The 27,367-nt window shown below is 42.7% G+C and overlaps 1 protein-coding gene across 1 annotated transcript; it reads left to right on the forward strand.

The window, feature by feature from the left end:
- On the forward strand, window positions 1–25,478 carry LOC135547681 (serine/threonine-protein kinase 24-like). The gene is made up of 11 exons (XM_064976908.1): window positions 1–664; window positions 7,238–7,468; window positions 19,868–19,924; window positions 20,059–20,167; window positions 20,265–20,422; window positions 21,597–21,782; window positions 22,067–22,212; window positions 22,399–22,531; window positions 23,926–23,994; window positions 24,412–24,551; window positions 24,704–25,478. Exons 1-11 carry the CDS (start codon window positions 623–625, stop codon window positions 24,735–24,737), a joined length of 1,305 nt encoding a protein of 434 aa, XP_064832980.1. The 5' UTR covers window positions 1–622; the 3' UTR covers window positions 24,738–25,478.
- Window positions 25,479–27,367: the final 1,889 nt, after the last annotated feature.

The following is a 27,367-nucleotide window of genomic DNA, read 5'->3' on the forward strand; positions in this document are numbered from 1 at the left end:
GTATTCTCCTCGGACGCAGCGGTGGAAGCGTTGCTGAGAGCCCATTGGCTATCGAGCGGCCAATGGCGTGGGTCTTGATTGCTTAAACACTTCCATGGAGGAATATTCCGGTTCGCTGCGCACGGCTGTAGTTTTCCTGAAGTGTTTCCCTAATGTCAGAATGACAGCTATCAAAATGGCGGAGGGCAGTAGAGAAAAGTGATGAGGACGGGGCAACAAATGAGACAACTATCCTCAATTTATTATATTATTCTCATTGTTCATCGGATATTCTCGAAATCATTTAAGGTTTGGTGAGACTTGTGCAGAGCCTAGTTTGTTCTTCTGTTGAAGATTTAGCTAGCTGACGTTAGCTAGTTTGCTATCTGCGGAAGAGGCACAACTTCCAAGACATTGCAGCTAAAAAAAATTAAAAAGCAATGTTTTTGAGCTGATTTCGTGATAGTTGGGGACTTTGTGTAAATCAGGCATTATAATTCCAATAACGCAAGGTATCATTCGCTGGACATAAACAGCTTTGCACTCTCCTCCGATTTGGGCTAGCTACAGTAACTAATTTAGCTAGCAAACAAAGTGGCGTCAACTGACTACGAATTCAGCTGATTGTTTATTTTATGACGACATGGCTCGTTCCCCGGTTCAGAGTGGCATTCCAGGGATGCAGGTAAGATTTTTTGTCTTAGTTCATCAAGTAGTCGGTCTCCCTCAATTTCTTTGCAATACTTTAGCAAACTTGTTAACCAGCTAACCTTAACGATACTGACTCGATTACGTGATCAGTAACTCGACTTTATTTATGATCACATCCTCACTAGCTGTGTTAGTTTATTAGTTAACGTTAACTAGCCACTTAGCTAGCCGACTATGGAAAGACACAAGGTATTGGATTATTTGCACCAGAAAAAGGCCCACTGATGAGGCCAATCTATTGAGCCATATTTATGTTTAGCAGAGATGTGGCCAGATTGTCCCCATGTGGTGCAGTCTGTCTCTGACAGTCCTGTAGACTGGATGGCAAAGTTAAGCATCTGGTTTACAATATATAAACTATTTAGCATGTTGCTAAAACAATAAGTGTTTGCCATTTAAGCCAAATCCTGAACTACAACTGAAATGCTTTCCTTGTAGTGTTACACTAATGCACATTAAATGTTTGTTTACTCAGAAAGGCAATACATTTTAAGCACAACTCAATGGCTCAACAACTAAACAACTACCTCTTTCCTTACTGTATTTATTTTATTTGTTTATTTTGCTCCTTTGCATCCCATTATTTTTATTTCTACTTTGCACATTCTTCCACTGCAAATCTACCATTCCAGTGTTTTACTTGCTATTTTGTATTTACTTTGCCACCATGGTCTTTTTTTTTGCCTTTACCTCCCTTATCTCTCCTCATTTGCTCACATCATATATAGACTTGTTTATACTGTATTATTGACTGTATGTTTGTTTATTCCATGTGGAACTCCGTGTTGTTGTTTGTGTCGAACTGCTTTGCTTTATCTTGGCCAGGTCGCAATTGTAAATGAGAACTTGTTCTCAACTTGGCTACCTGGTTAAATAAAGGTGGAAAAAATAATAAAATAAAATAAACATATTTTATTCAACAAGGCAACATGTTACTGAGGTGCCTGCCAGTTTTGAGGCAGTGGAAAGTAATTGTTCCTCTTAAACATTCTTGACATTTTTCAGTGCAGGCAGTCAAGAAAGCTGCCGGGACATGACTTATCTTGCAAGAGAACTGGGTCTCTAGGTCATTCCCTATTCTGACAATGGACATATGACTGTCCTTCTCATGGGGCACCACCGCAAGATAGCCTTGAGCTGCATGAATAGAGCCATGTTTCACCACTGTACTGTCCTCTCCTGAATGGTGGCAACATGGTTCATTCAGGCTTGGCCTGGGTAGAGCTGACCCAGAGGGAGAAGTGGAGTGCGTGTATATGGGCGGGGGGATGAGCCTCAGGGTGCAGACGGACTGCATTGGACCACGCAATCTGGTGGTGCAGCTGGGAGAGGATCAAACTCATGCGTTTTTATAGGGATGCTTTAGCAGTGGTGATAAACCTGACTGTGGAGGGTCCCACCCAGCATGTGGAGTCTGTAGTCACAGTGCCCAGTGTTGTTTTTACCCCATTAAGGTCAGTCTCAGCAGGATGATTTTTCACCTGGATGACTGCTCTGCGGTTGTGACAGGCTTTATTCTTCTTCACCCCCCTTTCAACTCATGTCAAGATATTAGTAGTCTCTGCCTCTTTTTAATGGAGCAGATTTACAACATTCTCCAGGGGTTGTTATGACGACAATCGGCTAGCTGTTCAGCATTGTTTTCATGGTAAATTAAACTGTAATTCTAGTGCAAGCAAATCAAGTTCTTCTCTCTTTCCAGAATGCCCCATAATGGATATCAAATTGCGATTTTTAGAGTATAGGGTTATGAAATCTTTATGCCTATAGTGAAATTAATTGGACATCGTTCACCTATAAAACAAAGTATTTTCACTAGGGAATGTTCCTTCACACTATTTCTGTTATGCAGCATAATAGACCGTTCCATCATTTGTGACAAAAGTGCTTCAGGCAGTTAATCGTTGCAGTGCAGGAAGTGAATTGTAATGTCAAGCATGAAGGGGACCATCCCCTCCTTTGTAGACCACAGGGGGGGAAAAGAGGGCCTGACTGAGGGGAGGGGTGTTGTTCCTGCTCCAAGCTATTCACCATCTTTATGGAGGAGGCCTTGGTTCTATTCTTTTACTCTCCGTATTGATGTTTAGATTTTTTTCTTACTCAAAGAGATGTTCTCACTTTATCATATCAGGATTTTCTTGTCAGGTTGAGCTGCTTCACAATTTCCCACTGTACTGGCCAAAGTACAAAATCCCAGTAGATTGTCCCAGTTGGGGCGGCAGGTAGCCTGGCAGGTAGGAGCGTTGGGCTAGTAACCGAAAGGTTGCTTGATCAAATCCTTGAGCTGACAAGGTAAAAATATGTTGTTCTGCCCCTAAGCAAGGCAGTTAACCCACTGTTCCCCGGGTGCCAATGACGTGGATGTATATTAAGGCAGCCCCCCCCCCACACCTCTTTGATGGTTGGGTTAAATGTGGAAGACAAAATTCAGTTGAATGCATTGTTGTACAACTGACTAGGTATCCCCCTTTCCCTACATAGTAGGTATCCAGCCTGCCTCCACTGCTGAAAAGCATCCTAAGGGAAACACTGATTGCCTAACTTAAAGAAACATAGGCCTATTTGACAAAAATGGATAAAGGCAAGTGACCAAAGAGTCACTATTGCAGGGCAGAAAGTGTGAAAGACTGCTTTGTTTGTCAATAAGGCCGATCTAAAGCCATCGGATTAGTGGTGCTGTTCACCTATTGGTTGTTACGGGTGTTTAGAATTTAATTCCTCAAGCTGCTTGAGTTTCTCAGGGGTATAATGATGATATTATTGGTTTCAGCTTTGGGAATCCAAAGCTGTGCCCCCCCCTACACCAGAATCCTTTGTATTATAGCATTCTGTGATTGGCCCAGGGAAGCATTAATAACTGAACAGAGCCTTAATAGTCTTACCATGTTGCAGAGTATGTAACCCTTCATCCATTGAGAATTTACAATAGTTACTCAATGTTTTTGAAAAATCTTTCCAGCTCACTTACTTTTGATAACCACTCAGCGTGAAAGTGAAAAATGTCATGCTCTGATCCAGTGGAAACGTCATTAAATAGGCCAACCTGATAACTTCTTATCAGTGCTTGACTTGGGCTGAAATAGGTTCCGGTACTCATTGTGGGTGCTGGTACTGTTGACAGTGCATTCGGAAAGTATTCAGACCCCTTGACTTTTTCCACAATTTGTTACATTTACAGCCTTATTCTAAAATGGATGAAATTGTCCCCCCCCCAAATCTACAAACAATAATGACATAGCCAAAACTTTTTTGTTTATACAAAATATTTTTTTGGGGGGAAATATCACATTTACATAGGTATTCAGACCCTTTACTCAGTACTTTGAAGCACATTTGGCAGCAGTTACAGCCTCGAGTTTTCTTGGATATGATGCTACAAGCTTGACACACCTATATTTGGGGAGTTTCTACCGTTCTTCTCTGCAGATCCGCTCAAGCTCTGTCAGATTGGTGGGAAAAACAACACTGGGCACAATGACTACAGGCTCCACATGCTGGGAACCTCCACAGTCAGGTTTATCACCACTGCTAAAGCATCCCTATAAAAAGCATGAGTTTGATCTGCAGTCATTCTGCACCCTGAGGCTCATCGCTCCCTAAACACCTGTGGAAGACTCATTTCAGTTGAATGCATTGTTGTACAACTGACTAGGTATCCCCCTTTCCCTAGATTGTAGGTATAACCCCCAGCCTGCCACCACTGCTGAAAAATGGGGAGTGTGGCTGCACAGCTATTTTCAGGTCTCTCTATTAGATCAGGTTCAAGTCTGGGCTCTGGCTGGGCTACTCAAGAACATTTGGAAACTTGTCACGAAGCCACTCCTGCATTGTCCTGTTGGAAGGTGAACCTTCACCCCAATCTGAGGTCCTGAGCACTCTGGAGCAGGTTTTCATCAAGGATCTCTCTGTACTTTGCTCCGTTCATCTTTCCCTCGATCCTGACTAGTCTCGCTGCAGCTGAAAAACATCCCCAGAGCACAATGCTGCCACCACCATGCTTCACTGTAGGAATGGTGCCAGGTTTCCTCCAGACGTGACACTTGACATTCAGGCCAAAGAGTTCAATCTTGGTTTTATCAGACCAGATAATCTTGGTTCTCATGGTCTGAGAGTCTTTAGGTGCCTTTTGGCAAACTCCAAACGGGCTGTCATGTGCCTTTTACTGAGGAGTGGCTTGCGTCTTGCCACTAACACAGGCCTGATTTGATGGAGTCCTGTAGAAATGGTTGTCCTTCTGGAAGTTTCTCCACAGAGGAACTCTGGAGCTCTGTCAGTGACCACCGGGTTCTTTGTCATCTCCATGACTAAGGCCCTTCTCCGCCGATTGCTCAGTTTGGCCAGGCGGCCAGCTCTAGGAAGAGCTTGTTGAAAGCGCTTGTTGGTTCCAAACTTCTTCCACTTAAGAATGGAGGCCACTGTGTTCTTGGGGACCTTCAATGCTGCAGAACATTTTTGGTACCCTTCCTCAGATCTGTGCCGCGACACAATCCCTGTCTCTGAGCTCTACAGACAATTCCTTCGAACTCATTGCTTAGTTTTTGCTCTGACATGCACAGTCAACTGTGGGACCTTATATCGACAGGTGTGTGCCTTTCCAAATCATGTCCAATCAATTGAATTTACAACAGGTGGTCTCCAAGTTGTAGAAATATCTCAAGGATGATCAATGGAAACAGGATGCACCTGAACTCAATTTTGAGTCTCATAGCAAAGGGTCTGAATACTATATATTTTTATTTTTTATTTTTAGTAGATATGCAAACATTTCTAAAAACCTGTTTTCACTTTGTCATTATGGGGCATTGTGTGTAGATTGATGAGGAAAAAATAGTTGAATCCATTTTAGAATAAGGCTGTAAAGTCCCCAGTTTTGTGATATCCAATTGGTAGTTTGTCTTGTCCCATCACTGCATCTCCCGTACGGACTTGGGAGAGGCGAAAGTCAAGAGCCATGTGTCCTTCGAAACACGACCCTGCCAAGCCGCACTGCTTCTTGACACACTGCTCGCTTAACCCGGACACCAGCCGCACCAATGTCGGAGGAAACCCACAACTGGCGACCATGTTAGCGTGCATGCGCCCGGCCTACAACAGGAGTCACTAGAGCGCGATGGGACAAGGACATCCCTGCCGGCCAAACCTTCCCCTAACCCGGACGACGCTGGCCCAGTTGTATGCTGCCTCATGGGTCACCAGGCTACAATGTTTTCTTGTTGGTTTTTGTTGCTTTATGTAGGCTATATTTTTTTTATGTAGTTAGCAATAAAGTTAATTTTTAGGTTTTGTCATTTTCATATAGATTTGGATATAATTTTGATGGACCACATGACAATGATTTTAAGATACGAAGATGTTATTATACATTTAAATTAAACGGTTTCATGAAAATGTGCATATGAAAACCAAAACTGGCACGCATATCAGTTAAAAATTGTGAGATAAATTGGCATTCGACATGAGTGGTTGCCGACTCCTCGTGTAGGCTGTTATCGGCAACTTCAGAAGAGTAATGGCAGAATCTGCGAAAGTCAGCAGGAGTGGGAGGAGAAAAGTTGGGTCAGGTTATCTAAATCTCTTGAGGCATATTTCATCAAACCGTAATGTTTTTTTAAAGTATCAGACAAACTCTTCCTACAGTTGATTTTATTAAAACACGTAGGGTGTGTCTATATATGGACAAATACACTCCCCGCCAAAAAAAAATCTACCAATAGACTAGTCGAAAGTACCGATGAGTTTTGGTCAACCAAGATTTTTGTTGTTGTTGGAGACAGCTCTAGTCTGAACACTTAAAAAAAAAAAAATATATATATATATTTTATTGTAGATTTAGTATATATATGTCTGGATTTTATACTGAGGAAGGTGAGCTGTTGTGTGAATATTATCTCTAGCACAAGGGGAAGTTCATTTGGTTATACAGGAAGCAGATGTTCATAGGATATATAAAACAAATATCAGTCAACAAAGCCACTGGCCCAGATAACATCAGCAACCATGTTCTGAAATCCTGTCACAGGGTATTGCTGGCTGTTCAATTGCTCACTGAGGGAACACGCAGTACCAGCTCTGTGGGAATCAGCCTCCGTATGCCCAGCCAGTTAACAGTTTCATTTGTGAACATTTTTCACCACCCTAATAACTATAAACACAACCCTCACTATTGTCATTGGTTGCACGAATTGCGCTGTTTGTCTACATAACCCGGTTCAAGCATTCATGACATCACCCTGAAGAAGGCACAGTGATGCTGCAACATTGGTGGTTTACCCAATAAAACTGTGAACTTGCATATAAAGGGTCCAACTCTCTTTTATAGCGTACCGTTAGTCAGCACCTCTAACTTTTTATTTAAAAAAATTGGGGGGGGGGGGGGGTGGATGTGCCAGCTCATGCTTCTTATTGGACTATTATTAAAACCAGACAGGCTACAATCATAGAATTAAAAACCTATGCTTAATCTCTTGATCGCATGGTCCTTCTTTACCTGTGATTTGAATGTTGCTCTGCTGTCCTTACCACAGCCCTGTTTCTCTCCTCCCCTCAGAACTTTAAAGCCGATCCGGAGGAGCTGTTCACCAAGCTGGAGAGGATAGGGAAAGGCTCTTTTGGAGAGGTGTTCAAAGGCGTTGACAATCGGACTCAGAAAGTAGTGGCCATTAAGATAATTGATCTCGAGGAGGCTGAGGATGAAATCGAAGACATCCAACAGGAAATTACAGTCCTCAGCCAGTGTGACAGTCCCTTCGTTACCAGGTATTATGGATCATATTTGAAGGTAAGTTGACCAAACCTTGTGTTATTTCAACATGCTGTGTAAAAATGATTTTTGGCTGAACAGTCCATCCACAAATTGTGGCAAAGCATTGTTCTCTCTTTCTACACCCCCCTCCATTTGTGTGACAGTTGTGGTGTCAGTTAAAGTGTTGCTGCCAGTGGTGGTATGTGTAACAATTGCAGGCAACTGTATGTGGGTCAATAAATCATTCATATGGTTAATGGGACAAGGCTCTCATTAATTGTGCCTGAGCATTAGGCCTATGGCATGGATTGGCACTGGTGATTGTGAGTAGAACACAGGCAAGCATTACTTCATTATCCTATATGTCCTACAATGTACTGCATGTCATGAGGATCCCGTGATGACTTGTTCATGAGGGATTTCATCATTTCCTGGCCCTTGGTTGCTGTGAACTATAGGTTTGAAATCAATCTGGAGTAGGCACAGTACTCCAGGTCTACATGTGATAGGGCTTAAGTGGCTCTTAGAGAGCATGTAGTGTGTTAGTGGCAGTACTTAAGTAAAAATAATTTAAAGTACTACTTAAGCTGTTTTTTTGGGTATCTGTACTTAACTATTTATATTTTTGCCTGCTTTTGCGTCACTATATTCCTAAAGAAAATAATGTACTTTTTACTCTGTACATTTTCCCTGACACCCAAAAGTACTTGTTATATTTTGAATGCTTAGCAGGACAGGACAATGGTCCAATTCACATATTTAGTAAGAGAACATGCCTGATCATCCCTACTGCCTCTGATCTGGTGGACTCACTAAACACACATGCTTCATTTGTAAATGATGTCTGAGTGTTGGAGCGTGCCCCTGGCTATCCATAAATAAATAAAACTTCTGTCTGGTTGAATTAATATAAGAATATATTAATTTTATGCTTTTAATACTTAGATTTTTGCAATTACATTTACTTTTGATACTTAAGTATATTAAAACCCAAATACTTTTAGACTTTTACTCAAGTACTGTTTTAATGGGTGACTTGCACTTTTACTCAAGTCATTTTCTATTAAGGTATCGTTACTTTTACTCAAGTATGAGAATTGTGTACTTTTTCCAATTACTGGTAAGGGTTTACCTGAGGCCAGTAGTGAGAGTGCCAGCGAGCTGTTGGCTCCAGTCGTACTGACAGATGGAGGCTAGTGTTGTGTGCGTGTCTAAAAGTGGGGCAAGCAGGCGACAGGTGCTACTCCAGCCCTCTGAGCGCTGGTTCGTATAGCTCAGACCCAACATCTGCCCTCCCAGAGACAGCAACAGCCTGGCTCTGACCACACTCTGTTCAGCCAGACAATCAGCCTGTAGCCTGCAGCACGATCAGGCCAAGTCTAGGTGAATACACATACTGATGTTATGCAGTCTCTGAAAACGGTAGCCGAATCGTATAGCATTTCAAATGCTTGGTTCTACGGCTTGTGCTCACTTTTTATATTTGATGTATTAAAAAAAAAAAAAAAATGTAATGCTGCCCTCCCTGACATGAAATGGATCGATGTGGTATAACGTCCCTAGCCTTGACTGTCAACGGTTAAGCATGACCAGTCATATTTATTTTCGGTGGTTATCGGTTAATTTGCATAATTTAGTGGAATTAAATTCTGGACACCAATTTAACAGTCATAAAATAGGAAATGTCTTGATCGACCGGAATTATTATTATTTTTGCGGAAATAGTCATATAGAGTTAGAAAGTAGCTTTTGTATCTCAACTATATGGCTGTCTCAGTCAGCCACGAGCAAACTAGAGCGGAGACTCGTTGCTAGGTAACTCGCAGGGAGCAGTAGAGCAGTGTGAGAGGGAGGAGCACCACAAAGCAGCTAACAGAAAAGCAACCAGGAAGATTGCTGACGGAATTTTATCTTGCTCCGTGTAAATGTAACTTTTATCCCTCTCAAACTTACTTAAATGTAACACCTCGGTTTATAGTTAACACGAGAACGGTCAGTAGACCGCTAATTTGATCTGAAACTAGTCAAAATGGATGGGATAAAAAGTGCAAAAGAGCAAAGGGAGGAGAAGACAGTTGCTAGCTGAAACTCCAGTGAATAGCCTGCACCCAAAAAGCACAAAATTGTCTGAGTGAACTCCAGGTCGACATAATCAAAGCTGTCACTGCAAAGATGATCGAAAGAGCCGATGGTCTGGAGAAAAAGATACACTAAAACACATTAAAAAAATCATTGACCTTAAGAGCAGAATCATGCATACGAGAGTATCAAAGAGCTTAAACGTGCAAACACTGCAACCTCTGATAAATACACTGCACAGGAGAAGACTATAGTCGACATCAACATGCAAGAGCGCTTGTCTGAAGCAGAGCGATACCGGAGAAGGTGTAGGCTTTACGGTGTCCCCGAGGACCAGGGTGAGAATGTGAAGCTCATAGTAAATGACATCTGTAACCGTGTGGCCCCGGACTTCCCCAAAGGATGTGGATGTCGCTCATCGTATTGGGAAGAAGCAAGATCAAATTGTATTTGTCACTTGCGCCGAATACAAAAGGTGAAACACTTACTTACAAGCCCTTAACTAACAATGCTTTAACAAATTAAGAAAATGTGTTAAGTTAAAAAAAATGTGTGTGTGTGTAACAAAAGTCGACGTAATATGTACATGTAGGTAGAGCAGTTGCCATCCCAGGCAGTGATGCACCCAGGATGTTCTCGACGGTGCAGCTGTTGAACTTTTTGAGGATCTGAGGACCCATGCCAAATCTTTTCAGTCTCCTGAGGGGGAATAGGCTTTGTCGTGCCCTATTCACAACTGTCTTGGTGTGTTTGGAACGTTATAGTTTGTTGATGTGGACACCAAGGAACGTGAAGCTCTCAACTTGCTCCACTGCAGCCCCGTCGATGAGAATGTGGGCGTGCTCTGTCCTCATTTTCCCGTAGTCCACAATCATCTCCTTTGTCTTGATCATGTAGAGGGAGAGGTTGTTGTCTTGGCACCACACGGCCAGGTTGCTGACCACTTCCCTATAGGCTGTCTCGTTGTTTGTGATCAGGCCTACCACTGTTGTGTCATCGGCATACTTGAAGATGGTGTTGTGCCTGGCTATGCAGTCATGAGTGAACAAGGAGCACAGGAGAGGACTGAGCACGCACCCCTGAGGGGCCCCCATGTTGATGATCAGTGTGGCGGATTTGTTACCTACCCATACCACCTGGGGGGGCCCGTCAAGAAGTTCAGGATCCAGTTACACGCCCTGGTAATCCATCTGACCCTGCGGCCTTGTGAATGTTGACCTGTTTAAACATCTTACTCACATCGGCTACGGAGAGCGTTATCACAGTAGTCCGGAACAGCTGATGCTTCAGTGTTGCTTGCCTCGAAGCGAGCATTGAAGTAATTTAAGGTCATCTGGTAGGCTTGTGTCACTGGGCAGCTCGTGGCTGTGCTTCCCTTTGTATTCTGTACTAGTTTGCAAGCCCTGACACATCCGACGAGCGTCAGAGCCTGTGTAATACGATTCGGTCTTAATCCTGTATTGACACTTTGCCTGTTTGATGGTTCGTCGGAGGGCATAGCAGGATTCCTTATAATCTTCCGGGGTAGAGTCCCACTCCTTGAAAGCGGAAGCTTTACCCTTTAGCTCAGTGCGGATGTTGCCTGTAATCCATAGCTTCTGGTTGGGGTATGTACGTACGGTCACTGTGGGGACGACATAATCGATGCACTTATTGATGAAGCCAGTGACTGATGTGGTGTACTCCTCAATGCCATTGGAAGAATCCCAGAACATATTCCAGTCTGTGCTAGCAAAACAGTCCTGTAGCTTAGCATCTGCTTCATCTGACCACTTTCTTATTGATCGAGTCACTTGTGCTTCCTGCTTTAGTTTTTACTTGTAAGCAGGAATCAAGAGGATAGAATTATGGTCGGATTTGCCAAATGGAGGATTAGGGAGCGCTTTTTTACGTGTCTCTGTTTGTGGAGTAAAGGTGGTCTAGAGTTTATTTTTTTATTTTATGTGGGGTTTTTTCTCTGGTTGCACATTTTAACATGCTGGTAGAAATGAGGTAAAATAGATTTTTTCCCCCTGCATTAAAGTCCCCGGCCACTAGGAGTGCCTCCTCTGGATGAGCATTTTCCTGTTTGCTTATGGCCAAATACAGCTCATTGAGTGCTGTCGTAGTGCCAGCATCGGTTTGTGGTGGTATATCGACAACTACGAAAAATACAGATATAATCTCTTGGTAAACAGTGTGGTTGAGAGAGAGTTTAGACCGCCACCCCTTTGACTTACCAGATGCCGTTGTTCTGTCCTGCCGAAAAAGCATAAAACCCTCAAGCTCTACGTTGTTCATGTCGTCGTTCAGCCATGACTCGGTTTCAACAAAAGATATTACCGTTTTTAATGTCCCGTTGGTAGGATATACGTGATTGAAGTTTGTCTATTTTATGATCGATTGATTGTATGTTGGCTAATAGGACCGATGGTAAAGGTTGATTACCCTCTTGGCGACGGATCCTTACAAGGCACCCGTACCTTCGTCCCCCGATACCTCCGTGTCTTTCTCCTGCGAATGACGAGGATGAGGGCCTTGTCGGGCGTCTGAAGTAAATCCTTCCCATTCACCTTTTTAAAGAAAAAGTATTGCTTCAGTACGGGGTGAGTCATTTTTTAAAATCTTCTCAGCTCGGGGATTCGATCTTGCAACCTTTCGGCTCTAACCACTAGGCTACCTGCCGCTGTTATGAAAGCTGTACCTAGTGGGATAAAATCTTTACTTCAGAATAGTGCATATTTTTCAACGGCTCTTATTGTAAGCGATATCCAGGTGAATGGCATAGGTTTACTAGATAAGAAATTCAACAATAGTTTTTTAAGGGATATTTTCTACAGGAAGTCTATTCCTTCTGTTATATTTAGTTGTGCTTCATTGTTTTCTGTAAACTGGTGCCGTGCTTGGCTCACTCCACGCATTTATGGTGACCAAATGTCTAAAAAAATGTATTTGCTACATGTCTGTGTTTAAATGGATATTAATGTGGATTTGTTTTATTTGTATTCTTTGTGTAACCCTGTTGTTCTGTTTTGCATGTTACTGTTGAATAAAAAATATTTACAAACAACAATAAAAAAAAAAATGTATATGTGTGTAGAGGTTGACCGATTATGATTTTTCAACACCGATACCGATTTATTGGAGGCTCAAAAAAAGCCAAATGTTTTATTTATTTGTAATAATGACAATTTACAACAATACTTAAGAACACTTCTTTTAACTTAATATAATACATAAATAAAATCAATTTAGCCTCAAATAAATTTGGTTTAAATAATGCATAAACAAAGTGTTGGAGAAGAAAGTAATGCTAACGTTTAAGTTCCTTGCTCAGAACATGAGAACATGTGGTTATTCCTTTTAACATGAGTCTTCAATATTTCCAGCTAAGAAGTTTTAGGTTGTAGTTATTATAGGAATTACAGGACTATTTCTCTCTATACCATTTGTATTTCATTAACCTTTGACTATTGGATGTTCTTATAGGCACTTTAGTATTGCCAGTGTAACAGTATAGCTTCCGTCCCTCTTCTCGCTCCTACCTGGGCTCGAACCAGCAACACATCGACAACAGCCACCCTCGAAGTAGCGTTACCCATGCAAGGTGAACAACCACTCCAAGTCTCAGAGCGAGTGACGTTTGAAACGCTATTAGCGCGCACCCCGCTATCTAGCTAGCCATTTCACATCGGTTACACCAGCCTAATCTCGGGAGTTGATAGGCTTGAAGTCATAAACAGCTCGATGCTTTAAGCATTGCGAAGAGCTGCTGGCAAAATGCACGAAAGTGCTGTTTGAATGAATGCTTACGAACCTGCTGGTGCCTACCACCGCTCAGTCAAACTGCTATATCAAATCATAGACTTAGTTATAACATAATAACACACAGAAATACGAGTCTTAGGTCATTAATATGGTCAAATCCGGAAACTATCATCTTGAAAACAAGACGTTTATTCTTTCAGTGAAATACGGAACCGTTCTGTATGGATGCCACTAACAGGTGGCATCCATAAGTCTAAATATTCCTGTTACATTGCACAACCTTAAATGTTATGTCATAATTATGTAAAATTCTGGCAAATTAGGCAGCCCAAACTGTTGCATATACACTGACTCTGCGTGCAATGAACGCAAGAGAAGTGACACAATTTCACCTGGTTAATATTGCCTGCTAACCTGGATTTCTTTTAGCTAAATATGCAGGTTTAAAAATATATACTTCTGTGTATTGATTTTAAGAAAGGCATTGATGTTTATGGTTAGGTACACATTGGAGCAACGACAGTCCTTTTTCACGAATACGCACCGCATCGATTTATATGCAACACAGGACACGCCAGATAAACTAGTAATATCATCAACCATGTGCAGTTAACTAGTGATTAATGATTGATTGTTTTTTATAAGATTAGTTTAATGCTAGCTAGCAACTTACCTTGGCTTACTGCATTCGCGTAACAGGCAGTCTCCTCGTGGAGTGCAATGTAATCAGGTGGTTAGAGCATTGGACTAGTTAACTGTAAGGTTGCAAGATTGAATCCCTGAACGAGGCAGTTAACCCACCGTTCCGAGGCCGTCATTGAAAATAAGAATGTGTTCTTAACTGACTAGTATAATAAAGGTGTAAAAAAAAAAAAAAGGTATGTATTTTTTTTAATCGACCAAAGCACTGTCCAAAAATACCGATTTCCGATTGTTATGAAAACTTGAAATCGGCCCAAATTAATCGGCCATTCCAATTTAATCGGTCGACCTAAGGTTGGTCCCTGGATGGTGGTCACCGGATGGGAGACCAGATGCTACTGGAAGTGGTGTTGGAGGGCCAGTAGGAGGCACCCTTTCCTCTGGTCGGGAAAAAAAATGTATATCCCAATGCCCCAGGGCAGTGATTGACGACATTGCCCTGTGTAGGGTGCCGTCTTTCGGATAGGACGTTAAATGGGTGTCTTGACTCTCTGTGGTCACTAAAGATCCCATTGCACTTATCAAAAGAGTAGGGTTGTTCACCCCGGTGTCCTGGCTAAATTCCATCACGGTCACCTAATCATCCCCAGCTTACAATTGGCTCATTCATCCCCCTCTCCCCTGTAAATGATAATGTGTTCTCAGTTAACTTACCTGGTAAAATAAGGGTTAAATAAAAAATGATAGGCTCGCTATTGTCGCATGACCATTCCTTCAATGCATAGTATTTTCTGTTGGTCACATCATTTTTACAGTTTGGAACGAATTTAACCTTTTGTTAACCGGTGAATTTCCTCAATTGCAATTTGTGGGAAAACACTAAAGTTAGAAGCATAGTCTAACAAAATTGACAAATTTGCATCCCAAGTCAAGGCCATATCAAAATTGGTTACACAGACTGACTTTAAATCTCTCAATTCCTGGTGAAACCGTTATACAATAAGAGCCATTAGAGAGAGAGGAGAAGATATTAGTGTCAGTCAGTGATGAATTAGAACTTGCCCAACCAAATACAATTTCCTATGTAATTACTTAGTCATAGGCCTAGTCTTTCTATAAAAAGAGAAAAAAGGCGAATGTGCTCTCTTTTACACATGACGCTGGCACCTCTGGCAGGTTTATCTAGTCTGTCTGGCCACAGGCCTCAGTCTGCAGCTCATACTTACTCATCCACACACCACTGGCCTACATGATTACCTGTCTACAAGGGCAAATTCACAGCCGCAGCAGACAGTCATGCACAGCCATTTCTGCTCACTCAGGCAGAATCGCCTTATGTGTTGCAGTCAACAAAGGTTGCAATTTGGTTCATTTTTTATATTTTTCAGAAACCCTAAATGACCAAATGTATGTGGACACCTGCTTATTGAACATCTCATTCCAAAATCATGCGCATTAATATGGAGTTGGTCCCCCCCTTTGCGGCTATAACAGCCCCTACTCTTCTGTGAAGGTTTTCCACTAGATGTTGAAACATTACTGCAGGGACTTGCTTCCATTCAGCCACAAGAGCCATTAGTGAGGTTGGGCCATTAGGTCATGGCTCTGTGCAGGCCAGTCAAGTTCTTCCACACCGATCTTGGAAAAACCATTTCTGTTAGGACCTCAATTTGTGCGTTGGGGGCATTGTCATTCTGAAACTGGTGGGGAAGGCCCTTTCCTAGCTTTACAGTTGCCACTATATATTCGGGCAGGTAGCATTCACCTGGCATCCGGCCGTCGGACTGGCAGATGTTTATGCGTGATTCATCACGCCAGAGAATGCGTTTCCACTGCTCCAGAGTCCAATGGTGGCGTGCTTTACACCACTCGAGCCGCATTGCGCACGGTGATCTTAGGCTTGTCTGTGGCAGCTCGGCCATTGAAACCCATTTCATGAAGCTCCAAACTAACAGTTATTGTGCTGACTTTGCTTCCAGAGACTGTTTGGAACTCGGTAGTGAGTGTTGCAACCGAGGACAGATGCTTTTTAAGCGCTATGTGCTTCAGCACTTGGCGGTCCCGTTCTGTGAGCTTGTGTGGCCTACCACTTCAGGGCCGAGCCGTTGTTGCTCCTAGATCATTTCCACTTCACAATAACAGCACGTAGAGTTGACCGGGGCAGCTCTAGCAGGGCAGAGCTGACATGTTGGAAAGGTGGAATTCTATGACTGTCACATTGAAAGTCACTGAGCTCTTCAGTAAGGTCATTCTACTGCCAATGTTTGCATGGCTATGTGGTCGATGTTATACTCCTGTCAGCAATGGGTGTGGCTGAACTGACCAAATCCACAAATTTAAAGCTGTTTCCACATACTTTTCTATATATAGTGTATCCCCCCCCCCGACTTCCAAGTTTTCTTCTGCGGAGTTGGTCATGTAGTATTTGTGCCTGATCCTAGCTGTTCCTTTTGAGACTTGTTTGAGTGCATAGGCTACTTTAATAAACTCTTGGGTTTTGTTCACCACAGGGTATTGTTCACCACAGTGCCTAGTGAAAGTCAACACGCCTTGCACAGTCTTCACATTTTTATGCCTTAAAAGCAAATCTAAAATGGGAGCAAATTAGATTTTTATTTTACTGATCTACACAATCTGCTCCATGTTATAAAAGTGAGAATTAACATTTTCCAAATCAATGAAGATTTATTGATTTTTATGAATGTCTTCACCTTAGTTAATACACAGTTGGCAGCCATCACAGCTGTGAATCATTTTTAATGTGTCTACCAACCTTGCATCCATTGATTTGTCAAATTTGTTCAAGTTCAGTAAATTTGGTGGGGCAGAAATATTTAAAACTCGTCTCTGATTTTCAAGCAGATTTTAAGTCAGAACTGAGACTGAATCATTCAGAAACACTCAACATCTCTTAAAGCCGTTCTTTGGCATTAAAATGTGTGTAAATACCCCAGGGTGAAAAGAAGAGTTTTCTTCCATGTTAACAGCACCGTGCAGGGCCCATTACTTCTGCTCCACATACTGTTGCATTATGGTTTACATATGAAATGCTCTGTCTGATCCCATACTGAGGATAAGAGTTGGTTAGTAGGCTATGGCAAGCTGCTGAAGAGATTCAGGCCAGGGGGCTGGGAAGGAGAGATTCAGGCCAGGGAGGCTGGGAAGGAGAGATTCAGGCCAGGGAGGCTGGGAAGGAGAGATTCAGGCCAGGGAGGCTGGGAAGGAGAGATTCAGGAAGGCTGGGAGAGATTCAGGCCAGGGAGGCTGGGAAGGGGAGGCTGGGAAGGAGAGATTCAGGCCAGGGAGGCTGGGAAGGAGAGATTCAGGCCAGGGAGGCTGGGAAGGAGAGATTCAGGCCAGGGAGGCTGGGAAGGAGAGATTCAGGCCAGGGAGGCTGGGAAGGAGAGATTCAGGCCAGGGAGGCTGGGAAGGACAGATTCAGGCCAGGGAGGCTGGGAAGGAGAGATTCAGGCCAGGGAGGCTGGGAAGGAGAGATTCAGGCCAGGGCGGCTGGGAAGGAGAGATTCAGGCCAGGGAGGCTGGGAAGGAGAGATTCAGGCCAGGGAGGCTGGGAAGGAAACCAACTGGTTTATGGATCATAACGAGGAGGAAAGTCTGGTCTTTTTTTGTGTTTAGTGTGTCCTGCATAACACACTAGACCCTTATAGCTAAACATCCTAGTTGTATTTCTTTGACCTGAGGCTATTCTGCTTTACAAATTGTTGTATTATGCCATCTCTCTCTCTCTGTCTCTCTGTCTCAAGGTTATCAAGTCTGCTGTTAGAATGTGTAGGCATAAACTGTCCGGTAGTGTAGGTCAGACCGGACCTCGAGCCACTATACTTAATGAACGTACAGGAGACGTTAGCCGTGTGCTAAATTTCCTCATCCAAAGTACATGTGGTCACATGGGGCTCAATTGGTATCGCATTGGCACATGAAACGCCAGGGTTGTGGGTTCAATTCCCACTGGGGGACCATTATTTAAAAAAAATATACAAAATTACAAGGATGAAAATGTATGCACTCACTACTGTAAGTCACTCTTGATAAGAGAGTCTGCTAAATGGTACCATTTTTTTTAATGTGCTGCATTATTGAACTGCACTTGTTCCGGGCGTCACTAGGCGGTTGGTTGTTCCGGGCGTCACTAGGCGGTTGGTTGTTCCGGGCGTCACTAGGCGGTTGGATGTTCCGGGCGTCACTAGGCGGTTGGATGTTCCGGGCGTCACTAGGCGGTTGGATGTTCCGGGCGTCACTAGGCGGTTGGTGCGTCAGACCTTAAAACCTGTTATGGCAAGGTGTTCCCCTAGGGGAACTCCCCCCATCCAGCTGAAAAGGTGGCGCAGGGAATTGAAAAATATTCCTTAGAAATATTTAACTTTCACACATTAACAAGTCCGATACAGCAAATGAAAGATAAACATCTTGGTCATCTACCCATGTCTTTTTTTTTTTTTTTATGTTTTACAGCGAAAACACAACATATATTTATGTTAGACCACCACCAAATCAACATAAAGCCAAAGATGGTCACAAAAGCAGGATTAGAGTTAAAATGAATCACTAACCTTTTGAAAATCTTCATCGGATGCCACTCATATGACATGTTACACAATACATTTATGTTTTTTTCGATAATATGCATATTTATATCCACAAATCTCGGTTTACATTGACGCCATGTTCAGAAATGTCTCCAAAATATCCGGAGGAATTATAGAAATCTACGCCAGATAACAGAAATACTCATCATAAACTTTGACTAAAGATACATGTTCTACATATAATTAAAGATTCACTGGTTCTTAATGCAACCGCTGTGTCACATTTTTAAAAAAAGGCCTACCATGCAATAATCTGAGACGGCGCTCAGACGTAAATATATTTCTCCGCCATGTTGGGAGTCAACAGAAATACGAAATTACATCACAAATATTCCCTTACCTTTGATCTTTCATCAGAATGCAGTGCAAGGAGTCCTCGTTCCACAATCAATCGTTGTTTTGTTCCATAATGTCCAATACTAGTATCCAATTAGCTGCATTTGCTAGCACTTTCAGCTCACGTGCCCAAAAGCTGACGCTGGTCCAGGAGAACTCGCGTGAAAAGTTCAAAAAGATATATTCCAGGTCGAATAAACTGGTCAAACTAAGTAGAGAATCAATCTTCAGGATGTTATTGTCATATATATCCAATAACGTTCCAACCGGATCATACGTTTTCATCTGCAGCCAAATGGAACGGCGGTGACACCCACAGAGAAATGTGCCACAGGAAATTGCATTCTGCTAAGACAGTGACTATTTCCCCTCCCATTCGGTCAAAGTTCACACCAGAGGCCCCATTCCACGTTCTACTGAATGAGGACATCTAGTGGAAGGCGTAGGAAGTGCTAACATATCCATATCTTATTTGGAAGTGGATAGGCGATGACTTGAAATTAGACATGTATTCAGAATTTCACTTCCTGTTTGGAAGATTGCCTGCCCTATGAGTTCTGTTATACTCACAGACATAATTCAAACAGTTTTAGAAACTTCAGAGTTTTCTATTCAATAGTAATAATAATATGCATATATTAACAATCTAGGACAGAGTAGGATGCAGTTCACTATGGGCACGCAATTCATCCAAAGTGAAAATGATGCCCCCTATCCCCAACAAGTTTTAAGTGACCTAACTTTCCACCATTTGATAATATCCCTGATGCAGCCAGATGTGCTGTGATTGACTCCCCTCCTATAGGCTCACCGGGAGAAGAGATTGCTGAAGTGCTTAGCTTAAGCTTCTCATTTAATATTAATTATTATGAAAGTATCAAATGAGAGGTTAACTGTCTTCATCTTATATTTAATTTCCCCTTCCACTCTATTCCAATGTGATGCAGAATTATAACAGTACATGTTGATCTGTTTTAATAAAGACTCATGATTTATGATTAAAACATTCTCTCTTTAATTTCAGGATGCCAAGTTATGGATTATTATGGAATATTTAGGAGGAGGATCAGCTCTGGATTTAGTAAGTTTCTCTACAGTATAGTAAACTCCTCAGTAAGATGGCATTGATGTAACACAGGCCTAACCCAAAAGGTGCCTTCACATTTCCATCAAGGTTCAGTAGGACACTTCATTCCGGCCTGCTTTCTCTTTTAGTTGGAGCCCGGTGCCTTGGACGAAACCCAGATTGCCACTATTCTCAGAGAGATCCTGAGGGGACTTGAGTACCTGCACTCTGAAAAGAAAATTCACCGAGATATTAAAGGTACTGTTGAGAACACACTATGGCCATACAGTGCGGCATGAATATCCAACTGACTGGCCAGCATGGTAAATCTCATAGTTTGTGTTATTGCCCCCAGCCGCTAACGTGTTGTTATCGGAGCAAGGAGACGTGAAGCTGGCAGACTTTGGAGTGGCGGGGCAGTTAACGGACACCCAGATAAAGAGGAACACGTTCGTGGGCACTCCGTTCTGGATGGCACCTGAAGTCATAAAACAGTCTGCGTACGACTCAAAGGTCAGAAATACCACAAGCTCTCTGAGGTGCTAGGTTGTCTCTCTGGGGTGCTAGGTTGTCTCTCTGGGGTGCTAGGTTGTCTCTCTGGGGTGCTAGGTTGTCTCTGGGGTGCTAGGTTGTCTCTGGGGTGCTAGGTGGTCTCTGGGGTGCTAGGTGGTCTCTGGGGTGCTAGGTGGTCTCTGGGGTGCTAGGTGGTCTCTGGGGTGCTAGGTGGTCTCTGGGGTGCTAGGTGGTCTCTGGGGTGCTAGGTGGTCTCTGGGGTGCTAGGTGGTCTCTGGGGTGCTAGGTGGTCTCTGGGGTGCTAGGTGGTCTCTGGGGTGCTAGGTGGTCTCTGGGGTGCTAGGTGGTCTCTGGGGTGCTAGGTGGTCTCTGGGGTGCTAGGTGGTCTCTGGGGTGCTAGGTGGTCTCTGGGGTGCTAGGTGGTCTCTGGGGTGCTAGGTGGTCTCTGGGGTGCTAGGTGGTCTCTGGGGTGCTAGGTGGTCTCTGGGGTGGGTGCTAGGTGGTCTCTGGGGTGCTAGGTGGTCTCTGGGGTGCTAGGTGGTCTCTGGGGTGCTAGGTGGTCTCTGGGGTGCTAGGTGGTCTCTGGGGTGCTAGGTGGTCTCTCTGGGGTGCTAGGTTAAGATGTTCATAGGTTCGTGCAAGTGTCATAGGCAATGTGTGGAATTGTCAACAAAATGTTTAATGCAAACTTTGTTTTCATAGTGGGGATCCTAATAAATCAAATAGTGTTCAATAAACCTTTTTTTCCCTGGCTGAATTGTTCTGCTGAGTAGAGGCTTTGCAGAGGTAGCTTCAGCTCTGTAACCTGCTGTGATCACACTACAGCCAGGGCACAGCACTGCACACAGATAGAAAATATCACCAGACACATTAGGAACGACCACAACATATGAATCCCCATGCGGCAAACCAGAGCCACCACAGTCTCACACTGGGTTGACGGTAGTTCCTTAAATGGCCTACTACAGGATCAGGTTGTCTGTCTGTCTGGTGAAATATAAAATGGCTCCCTCATCTTTTGAATAGAGTGTTATTATCATGCTGTCTGCATATCCTTTGCATTACAAACCTTCCCTATTGATATTTGCTATGAGGTTTTGAAGTCCGTTGATGAATTTGTTCTAAAAAATCTTTCTCAAGTGTCTTTTTTTTGTTTTGTATCGTTGTGTCGCAGGCGGATATATGGTCGCTAGGTATAACAGCCATAGAGCTAGCCAAAGGAGAGCCGCCCTACTCGGAGCTTCACCCTATGAAGGTCTTATTCGTCATCCCAAAGAACAACCCGCCCACCCTGGAAGGAAACTACTGCAAACCCCTCAAAGAATTCATAGAAGCCTGTTTGAACAAAGAGCCCAGCTTTGTAAGTGGTGTTTGGGGAGCAATTGAGCTCAAATGGGCATTTTGTTAATTAGCGGTTAAGAGCGTTTGGGCCAGTAACTGAAAGGTCGCTGGTTCGAATCCCCGAACCCGACTAGGTGAAAAATCTGGCTGTGCCCTTTTGAGCAAGGCACTTCCATTGCTCCTGTAAGTTGCTCTGGATAAGAGCAACTGCTAAATAACAAAAAAAATGTAGAAAGTCAACCCTCTGTACATTAGAAAACACATCCAATGTCTACACTTGTTTGACTCGATGCTCCTCCTCAGAGGCCAACTGCCAAAGAGCTGCTGAAACACAAGCTGATCATCCGGCACGCCAAGAAGACGTCCTACCTTTCAGAGCTGGTGGAGAAGTACAAGAAGTGGAAAGCAGAGCAGTCTCGGGAGGACTCCAGCGACGACGAGTCGGACTTGTAAGTCGTCATCATTTGATCCCGTTAAAGTCCTTTAATGTTATTTAGCCGATCGTGGTCATTCGTTCCTCGGCAATTCACACACAAGTGGTTGTTTACCAGATTGTTTATTGGGACAGTTTACTAATATGCTTCAGACTGTGTTTCCATGTGAGGTTGTCTAAAAGGTTGTCTTTGTCTTGTCAGTGAGCAGGATGGCCAGGCGTCTGGAGTGAACGACTCTGGGAACGATGACTGGATCTTCAACACCATCAGGGAGAAGGACCCCAAGAAGTTCCTGAATGGTGCCGCCCAGTTTGATGAGCAGGAGAGGAACAAGGTAAGATGGCAGAGAAACATGCATCTTCGGTTGTCATGGTTATCCTCAACCCAAATTCTGATTTAAGCTGAGTGTATATTCATACCATTATGTGTTTATACCATTGTGTATATTTATACCACATTATAAACCGGGTGGTTTGAGCCCTGAATGATGATTGGCTGAAAGCCATGTTATATCAGACCGTATACCATTGGGTATGACAAAAACATTTATTTTACTGTTCTAATTACCAGTTTATAATAGCAATAAGGCGCCTCCAGGGTTTGTGGTATATGGCCAATATACCACGGCTAAGGGCTGTATCCAGGCACTCTGCATTGCGTCTTGAATAAGAACAGCCCTTAGCTGTGGTATATTGGCCATATACCACACCCCCTCTGCCCTGGTAATTATACCAGGGCATTCTAGAGCACTCATTATTTCCCTATAATGCACGGTAGAATTCAATGGCTATATTTAATTTTGACATTTTTCGTTTGAGCTACTTTTGAAAGCAGAAGTCAAATTTAAAACATTGGCATTGTTGGAATTCTAAATGTATTGATTTTCAGGTTGTCATTGGATTTGGGGTGAAAAAAATGGGGTCCCTGGAAACTCTGCAGGGGAAAAAATGGGTACCGCGTGGGAAAGTTTGAATACCCGTACCATGGTATATACCCGTACCATGGTATATACAGTATTTATACCGTAGTGTACACTGAGTGTACAAAACACCTTACTAATACTGAGTTTGCCCTCAGACTAGCCTTAATTCATCAGGGCATGGACTCTACAAGGTGTCGAAAGCGTTCCACAGGGATGCTGGCCCATGTTGACTCCAATGCTTCCCACAGTTGTCTGGATGTCCTTTGGGTGGTGAAGCAGTCGAGGTACACATGAGGAAACTGTTGTGTGGAAAAACCACAATCCGGTGCGCCTGGCACCTACTACCATACCCCGGTCAAATGCATTTAAATATTTTGTCTTACCCATTCATCCTCTGAATCCTTCTCTTGGGGCCTAAAAATCCTTATTTAACTCGTTTCTGCTTCATCTACACTGATTTGAAGTGTATTTAACAAGTCACATCAATAAGGGATTATAGCTTTCACCTGGTCAGTCTGTCATGGAAGAGCAGCTGTTTTTTTTAATTTTTATAAATGTTTTATATGTACTTAGTATATATTTATACCATAGTGTGTGTATTCATGCCGCCATAGTGTGTGTGTATTTATACCACATGCTTTCTCCCGTCAGCTTTCATATACATCAGGATCTAACCAAACACGGTTGTTCAGGAGGTGGTTTCTGGGAATTCTCTGTTTTAATAAGCTGACTTTCACTCTTCAGCTGTTTCAGCTCTTGCACTGAGCCATCAGTATGATTTTTAAATGTTATACTTTCTTCATCAGGTGCAAGACGATCCAAAAAGGCCACTGTCACAGAGCTGGTGCACTATCATTTCACCTTTGTTTGCTGAGGTAAGAATGTATTTGGGCTCATTTTAACTATCTTCTGACGTTACTATTTCTCTTTTCATCTCAAGATAATAAGGGTGAATCTCAGTCAAGTTGAATGATTCCGGGTCAAACTGTTCTGATATATCTGTTGACCTTATTGAAGTTGCAGCTGCACACTTTTTAAGATTTTATTTAACTAGGCAAGTCAGTTAAGAAGAATTTCTTATTCACAATGATGGCCTACACCGGCCAAAACCCGGATGACGCTGGGCCAATTGTGCACCGCCCTATGGGACTCCCAATCACAGCCGGTTGTGATACAGCCTGGATTGGAACTATGGTGTCTGTAGCACTCTAGCACTGAGATGCAGTGCCTTAGACCGCTGCGCCACCTGGGAGCCAAAATCATCCAGTCAACTGTCTCTCCTTCCCTTACAGTTAAAAGAGAACCAGGTTGAGGCAACCAATGGCAAGCCAGAGGCTGTGGACGAGCTGAGGGAGGCCGTTTTCATGTCAGAGGAGTCCTATCCTGGTATCTCTGACGCCCTGGTGTCTGAACTAGTGCACAGACTACAGAGGTAATGGCATCAACACCTCCTGTGATTTGATGACGGCTCATAGTATTGTAATTTTATTCCAACATTAGGGTGCAGACCTATAAGTCTAGTGTTGTTTCTCACACCTCCATCCCAAGCTAAATCTTGTCATTGTTCATCCTTTGTTCCTGCAGGTTTTCTCTACCCAGGGCCTCATCCTCCCAGTGACAGCAGTCCGTCAGTCCATGGCCTCTGACATCAACAGGCAAGATGAAGTCTCCCAGGAAGTTCTCCATCACTCATTCATTCACCTAAAGCAAAGCCCTCAGCCCACTGTTTTTTTTCTCTACTTAAGGTATATTGTCACTTTGCGGCCAGTCACTGGCCTGTTGGTCAGCTGCAACTTTGACTGACAACTGCTGTAAGACTTTTTGGGCTCAATACCTCCGATATGAACGCAGGACCGTTGATTCAAACATTTTGGTGTGGCTTATTCCTAAAAGGTCCTGAAGCCTTTCAGGAGGATCTAACTTCTGTGTGTGTGTGTGTGCATGCATGTGAGCGTCTCCTTTGAGATCCTGTGAAATGTGCAGTGGAGATTGAAGCATTCTTCTCAAAACTCAGGTATCCTGCTTTTAAGTGGATGGGGGTCCTCTGGGAGAATTAAGAGATCTGTTGGGTGGCTGTACAAACTTGTAAATAGGCACATTTTTACAAATATTGACAAATAATGCAGTGTACACAAAGGAATCTCTGTGTACAAGTGGCCAAATGCTTCTGTACATATATTCTGTTAGAAAGGGTCAATGTTTAAAGAGACATGTAAATGGTCATAACTCAGATTGCTTTGCCTTTATTACTTGTTCTTTTGTATTTCAGTCTTGGATTCCCTCTTGTTTTAAATACATTATCTTGGATTCCCACTTGTTTTAATACATTATCTTGGATTCCCTCTTGTTTAAATACATTATCTTGTTTAAATACATTATCTTGGATTTCCACTTGTTTAAATACATTATCTTGGATTCCCTCTTGTTTTAATCAATGGCAATTGCTTCCCTCTGTTGTGTTTTTATGTTAATTGATACTTTGGCCACCTTTTTTTGTTTCTTTTTAAATGCTCTATGACCTTTTTGATGTCACACTCTGTGACATGGCTGTAGTTGCCATGCAGTGCAGACCACAGAAACAGAATATTTCCAGGTGCACTACTTCTAACCCTCTCTAGTCTTGACACTGGGTTCTATGTTGCCAGATTATCGAACTTCATGAGACCACATTGGATTGTTCCTCTGTCCTGTGTAAGATGAGTGCTTTAGTTCTATTGAAGGTTCACCTTTCCTCTTTTTTCTTCTTTTTTTTAACATAGCAGTAAATTTAACTACATCATCCCACAACAGACACGCCTTCTTTGTTACTGCAGTGGTACAATCTATTCATTTTTTATGCCTTAAGGCATGTCTCAATGCTTAAATAAGACAGCTGTCCACCTGAAGCAACACAGCTTGGAGCATAGTATAACAGAACACTGTAAACGTGAATTCCACACAAAGTTTAGTTGAAAAGGATTGCAGAAGTGCGTTACGGAGTGTTCATACTAGTTGACGTAAAGTAGCAGAAAGCCAGCGGCCATTAGGAAGCATACCGCAGTTCCCTGCTGCTTCCATAAAGTTTAATTTGATGAAAAATAACTCCTGTGACTTGGCCTGCACAGTATTTAACTAGGCAAGTCAGTTAACACATTATTTACAATGATGGCCATAGGAACAGTGGGTTAACTGCCTTGTTCAGGGGCAGAACGACAGATGTCTTTACCCCTTGTCAGCTCGTGGATTCGACCTAGCAACCTTTCAGTTACTGGCCCAACGCTCTAACCACTAGGCTACCTGCCGCCCCTAATATCCATTGTAGCAAGCATGCTACTGGACTCTTAACCTGCTGTCCTGGACCTTGAGTGTTCAAGTCAGCCTCAGCAACTTTGTTGAGAGTGGGGTGCAGTCACCTTTTTTTTTTTTAAATAAAAAAAAATAAAAAAAATATTTGAGCCAAGTGTTACATGGCAGCATGGACACGTTTAACAATTGATTTACATCAGCTATTTTTATGTTAATGGTTTTTGCTCTTTACATGGGGTTAGATGCTATATAGCTTCATAAAGCACACAGAAGTATGAACACTGGGTCTCCTATGGGATTTTAACAGCTACTGGAAACCTTCTTTGCATCAGCTGTGTTCAGACCAATGTGAGATGTCCAGTATTGAACTGTTTTTCTTCTGAGTTTTGGGCATTTGGAGTTGGAAACAGAAGTACCCCCTTGTTTTGATCCCACCAGTTTTTCCAACATTTTGAGTGGACCCCTTTTTTATCTATTCCCCTTATGTCACACATGAAAGTGCCATGTATGTACGCCCATCTTGTTTTTGTTTTTTTTAGTTTTGTAATTTGCACCTTGTGGAGACAACTGTCCAGTTTTATTCTTTCAGTGTTGCACTTTTTGTAAGCGTTTTCTTCAGGATTCAAGTAAGAATAATGGTACTTGAGGCCATTTTTATTTTTTTTGTTTCTGTTGTCATATCTTACGTGATTACTAGTAAACCTTTTTGAGTGTGGCGATGAAGCAGTGAGGTTGTCAGGACACATTTATCAGCACAGATATATTCTACGGAACAAGAATATTTTTTTATAACTCACACAAGCAGTATGTATAGAATAAAGAATATTGTCCTTCCGTTTTGTTATTAATGATCATCACATTTAAAAAAAAAATGTAAATGTCATTTTCTGTAACATTGCAGACTGTTTATAGTCCTGTATATAATCATTGTTCATGTCACTCAACTTCCAAGGTATTTGGGAG

This window comes from Oncorhynchus masou, chromosome 10 (assembly GCF_036934945.1).
Source record: "Oncorhynchus masou masou isolate Uvic2021 chromosome 10, UVic_Omas_1.1, whole genome shotgun sequence".
Taxonomy (NCBI): Eukaryota; Metazoa; Chordata; class Actinopteri; order Salmoniformes; family Salmonidae; genus Oncorhynchus; species Oncorhynchus masou.